This window comes from Macaca mulatta, chromosome 7 (genome assembly GCF_049350105.2).
Source record: "Macaca mulatta isolate MMU2019108-1 chromosome 7, T2T-MMU8v2.0, whole genome shotgun sequence".
In the NCBI taxonomy this organism is placed as follows: Eukaryota; Metazoa; Chordata; class Mammalia; order Primates; family Cercopithecidae; genus Macaca; species Macaca mulatta.
In genome coordinates, this window is record NC_133412.1 from 6,263,875 (window position 1) to 6,269,707 (window position 5,833).

Here is a 5,833-nt window from a genome sequence, read left to right on the forward strand (position 1 = left end):
ATAATACATACCCAAATAAAATAAAGAAGAATATTGATGGAGATTTAAATGCAATAAATGAGGATTATATTTAAGAAGCATGGGGGCAATAAGTCTGTTCAAGAGACATTTTTTTTTTTTTTTTTTTTTTTTTTGAGACGGAGTCTCGCTCTGTCGCCCAGGCTGGAGTGCAGTGGCCGGATCTCAGCTCACTGCAAGCTCCGCCTCCCGGGTTTATGCCATTCTCCTGCCTCAGCCTCCCGAGTAGCTAGGACTACAGGCACCCGCCACCTCGCCCAGCTAGTTTTTTTGTACTATTTAGTAGAGACGGGGTTTCACCGTGTTTGCCAGGATGGTCTCGATCTCCTGACCTTGTGATCGGCCCGTCTCGGCCTCCCAAAGTGCTGGGATTACAAAACAATGAATTAGCATATTTCTGTAAGATGCTCCCAAGAAAGTGGTAAATATCCATAAATAGAGGAAGGAGAAGGAGAAGTAGACGGAGAGAAGAAGGACGAGGTGGAGGAGGAAGAGGAGAAGGAGAAAAGTGTTGAAATAATTCCAACTAAGACTGATATCTAGGAATTACCCTGGTGAAGTGGGAAGCTAAAGAGCCTGTTGGAAGGACTGGTGTGGGAATGGCTCTGCCAAAAGTGTTATGTGCATGCAAACCCAAAGAGAGAGAGCACAGAAAACCCTTCAACATCAACCTGCTTGAGGAAAAATAAAGTGACAAGTGGGAAAAGATACATACTCACAGCGAGGACTCTAGACATGTTAAGACAATTTTTAAATGTGCTTTTGGCTTCGAGTGGCAATAATTAGACTCAACATATTTAAGAAGCTACTGATGAGAAGAAACGCTGGAAGCGCTGAAGGACCACATCAGCCCAGACCAAGGATGCTGAAGCAGCATCAAGGCCCTTGGTTTCAGAGGCTCCACCAATGACCCTTTTTTCAGGGAGACCCTGTAGGAGCGAGTTTTGTCTTTGCCCAGTGGGAATCTGTCTTCTATACTTAGAAAACAGGGTTACCCATGTTGCCCCTGCTACCCTTGGGTCATCTCAGAGACACTACCAGATATTACCTATGAGACCTAGTTGTTTTTTTTTAAATCTCAGGAAGGACTTGGGTGTGGCTTCCAACGTGGAGGACTCAGTAGCTTCAGAGAGGGTCCTGGGAGAAGGTGAATCGGAGAATAAGGGTGCTGGGCAGAGGGAAAAAGACATTATTATACAAGTTTGTGCTAAAAGATATAGCAATCCTTCTGCTGTGGACTAAGTATGGAAAAAAATAAAATGGAATCAAAGTGACCCAAAGGAAATGTAAAACTCAAATTTATGCCCACTAAAGCATTAATGATGCTCTAAGTCCGCTGCCTACTTAAAAGGTTCATAGTTCACATGGGTTGACAGGAAATTACGTTAAGGACACGCTGCATTTCTCCTTTTCTTACAACCCCTCTGATTTGGTAGGGAGGGAGTCAATCATTTTTTTATTGGAATTTCTCAGGATTCCAACTTCAGACATACACTTTACACATTTTCTTGGACAAGCCCGACTGTTCCTCTCACTCGTTCGCATAAAGCTCAAGTTTACACAGCCGCCCAGACCTTTCTCTGGGACGCTCATATTTAACTTAATTCTGGATATATCAGGTAAGCGTTTCCCAAGAAACTTGACCCCAACATCCCAAAAACTTAAGTTATCATCTTTCTCCTAAACTGGCCCCTTCTCCAGTACGCATCCATCGCACTCTTCTCCTGCCCTAGATCCCCTCAGCCCAAACGGGAAACCCCGGGATCGCTCTCTCCGCAGGTGAAGCTTAGCCAGGGACCCTCCCCGTCGGGGCTCCGCGCTGCCCCGCCCGCCCCCAGCCGCTGGCCAAGGCCGCAGTCGCGCAGGCGCAGTGCCGCGTCCCGCCGCCGCCCCGCCCTGCCCGCCGCTGCGGAAGGCGCCGCGCACAGCAACGCGCACTTCCTCTCCAGGAATCCGCGGAGGGAGCGCAGGCTTGAAGAGCTCCTGGACGCAGAGGCCCTGCCCTTGCCAGACGGCGCAGATATGTCAGAACAAAGTAAGGATCTAAGCGACCCTAACTTTGCAGCCGAGGCCCCCAGCTCCGAGGTGCACAGCAGCCCTGGGGTTCCGGAGGGGGTTCCTCCGTCCGAGACCCTGGCAGAGCCGCAGAGCCCTCCTTTAGGCCCGACGGCCGCCCCGCAGGCCGCGCAGCCTCCCCAGGCCCCGAGCGACGAGGACGACCCGAAGGCCCTGCAGCAGGCCGCGGAGGAGGGCCGCGCCCACCAGGCCCCGAGCGCGGCCCAGCCCGGCCCGGCCCCGCCAGCCCCGGCGCAGCTGGTGCAGAAGGCGCACGAGCTCATGTGGTACGTGCTGGTCAAGGACCAGAAGAAGATGATCATCTGGTTTCCAGACATGGTGAAAGATGTCATCGGCAGCTACAAGAAGTGGTGCAGGAGCATCCTCCGGCGCACCAGCCTCATCCTCGCCCGGGTGTTCGGGCTGCACCTGAGGCTAACCAGCCTGCACACCATGGAGTTTGCGCTGGTCAAAGCGCTGGAGCCCGAGGAGCTGGACAGGGTGGCGCTGAGCAACCGCATGCCCATGACAGGTCTCCTCCTCATGATCCTGAGCCTCATCTACGTGAAGGGCCGCGGCGCCAGAGAGAGCGCGGTCTGGAACGTGCTCCGCATCCTGGGGCTGCGGCCCTGGAAGAAGCACTCCACCTTCGGGGACGTGCGGAAGCTCATCACTGAGGAGTTCGTCCAGCAGAATTACCTGAAGTACCAGCGCGTCCCGTACGTGGAGCCGCCCGAGTACGAGTTCTTCTGGGGCTCCCGGGCCAGCCGCGAAATCACCAAGCTGCAAATCATGGAGTTCCTGGCCAGGGTCTTTAAGAAAGACCCCCAGGCCTGGCCCTCCCGATACAGAGAGGCTCTGGAGGAGGCCAGAGCTCTGCGGGAGGCTAATCCCGCTGCCCACTGCCCTCGCAGCAGTGTCTCCGAGGACTAGCCAAGTCTGGAGGCAGATGAATGCTTTCTGATCCTCACCAGGGCTGTGGAAGGGTGGGGGTGGGTCATTAGAGTGTTCAGGATTTACAGTGCAGTATTCACGTGTAACTTTTACGTTTTCAGTACAGTGCTTTTATACCTTTAATGCAATGTTGTGTTCATTTGGGTACTATTGTGTAGTATTTAGGATGTATGCATGTTTGTTTATATGTAAGCTTGGTTGGTGCTTTCGCTTTTGTGGTACCTTTCTTGGATTTTTGTATCAGAGACGTGCTAAACTGATGAAGTACATTGAGAACGTTTCCATCTTATTAATTTACATGGGACTGAGATGTGTGTTGGGGTAGACTGCTCCTGCAGAGTTTGGAAAAACTCACCAGCAAAGCCGGCCTAACCAAGAAATGTCAAGGCCCTCATGACCTTGCTGGGGACTGAAAACATCCTCGTGGAGTAAACTAATTTGAACTGGACTGGTCTCAATGTGAGAGCACTTGGCACACTTTACTAAACACATATACAACCCCACCGTGAGTCAACTTTAAAGTAAACATTAAAGATTCTTGTGATACAATCATTTCTGGAAGTGTACGTTATCATTTTAACAAAGCAGTATGGTTGGGAATGAGACAATTCTCTGTTTTACAGTATACACAGATATAACTATTTCCCCTAATGGGGTGGGAAAAATCGCTACTCATGATTACTCCTAAATTTGTGAAGTTTGTAGTTTTGTCTTTAACTCATGTTTATTTCAAAAACATGCACAAATATAGAAAAGCATAAAAAACAAAACAGTAAGATTGTCCATAATCACATCCTATGGGAATAAAAACCAAAAATAATTTCCTTCCCTTAAGTTTCTACATTTTATCAAAATTAATAGATGCTTTGTGGGCACTTAAAGAGTGAGACATTGTACATGAGCCCTGACGTGTATTTTTCTCCTTTTATCTAATCCTCACAACAGGCCTGTCAGGCAGGCAAGAACTGCCTCTGCACCATGGAGGAAACACAGGAATAATGTAGGTAATGGACTTTCCATAGCTCATACAGGTTAATAAGAGAAGGCGCTAGGACTAGAACTCACAATGAATCCAGAGTCCACATTTGTCCCCACCTGCCTTCAACTCCCCTACACCCTGTGGTTTTTAGGTTATTTATTTTTAACTTTATATTGAAATTTCATGTGGGAGCCCACACTCACATGGGTTCATGGGCCACACATACAAAAAGGCTAGGAATTTTATTTTTCTAATTCTTAGGATATTTTGGAGAAAGCAATATCATTCTGATTCTGCAAATTAAGAAACTTACTTTTGGAGAGATTAATTAACCTAATAAAGTGATATTCCTGTTGAGCAGTGAAGCTGGGATTGGAAACAATCTTTCCTGAGGGTTGGAGGTGAAGGTGCTTTCTCTGACAAACACACAAGACACCTAAGAGAGGGAGGTGGGTTGCCCATCAGGATGTCTCGGGCCTCGCAGCCCTTGAGTTGCGGTGAGCCACTAGGTAATCCTCAGAGGATGGGATGGGCTGCAAGTGGGCTTTAGGGGCAATGCCTGAAGGAAAATCTCATTGTGAATTTTTAGTCCTGCAAGGGGTAAGGGGGACAAAAGGGGCTTTAATAAGAACAGAAGTCCTTTAAACTACAAAAGAGTGGGAAAGACCATTTGGCCAAAGCCAGAAACTTTTCTGTGGAAGACTAATAATGAAGAGGACACGTGTCACATAACACCTCAAAGAAGTAAACTGGGAGTCCTATTAGGGTGAGGGAATTATAATTTGGATTGGGAGCTGGAATTCCCAACACTTACTGGCATTACTTAACAGGTGGGGGCGGGTGCTGGAAATGCTGAAGCCCCTGTTCGTGCTGAGATGAAATCCATCCCAGTTTAAAAGCTTCTGGTGAAGTCTTTCAAGGGGGTTCTGTGGGGAAAGGGGGACATTTCTGCAATCACCCAGGCAGGAGTGACCTGGCTTTGATGGCACCTCTTACACAAAACCAATGTGAACGTCTCACCTCTTCAAAAGTGTTAGGATTGTTTAGAAATCTTACCTCCCCACAACCCATCAAAAAGTTTCTCCAGAATCAAAATAAATCTGCCCCTTATCATTTAAAATTGTGGGGATATCCAGGATGTTTCGTTTCTGGAGTAGGACTATGGGCTGTTGTTCCTGCCACACACAGTGCTGGTCATTTTCTCTAATGCCTTAATACTCCCCTCACTGCTGGATTGATGCCTTGCAGGAGCTGTAACCCCTGTGGACTTCTTGCAGTCAAGCCCAGAAATCACTAGGCAAACAGTCCCTTTACATCCCCATTTAACTCCTTGTTTTGTGTCCACTTTCCCTCTCTGCTGTGAGAGGCACGGAGAACCACCCTTTCCAAAGCTGTCCCAAGTTCATTCACACAAGCACCCTAGCCAGGCCATAGAAGACCTAGCCTTTACAGGAGAAACAGAATGTCAGAATGTGAGAAAGGAGTAAGGCATGGGGCAGAGCGACTCTTCCCCGATGCTGCCTAGGAGGCAGCCAGACCTAGAGAAAGAGGCTTCCAGATGTAAAATGAGTTTACTTCATGACACCTGATCCTGCAGAGATAGCAGCTTTGGGCACGGGGAGGGAGCACCCAGCAGCTCCCTTGGATTTTCATGCTGGGCTCTACATGGAAAGACTGGAGAGTTGGTCAAACATTTACCAAAAGATTCACCTACAAGGTCCGGGGATGGGTCAGTGGGGAAGGGGTCAGCAGGTCCTCAGTGTTGCAGTCCAACATGACAGTGTGCTGAAGCCCAGACTGCTGTGGGTGGGAGAGGCTCTCCTAACT

At 48.8% G+C, this 5,833-nt stretch overlaps 1 protein-coding gene across 1 annotated transcript; it reads left to right on the plus strand.

Annotated features, from left to right (window-relative positions):
• The first annotated feature begins 1,926 nt into the window (after positions 1-1,926).
• On the plus strand, positions 1,927-3,847 carry NDN (necdin, MAGE family member). Its single transcript, NM_001172102.2, is given in 1 exon segment — positions 1,927-3,847. A coding segment is annotated over 1 exon segment (966 nt). The 5' UTR covers positions 1,927-2,040; the 3' UTR covers positions 3,007-3,847.
• The last annotated feature ends 1,986 nt before the right edge of the window (positions 3,848-5,833 follow it).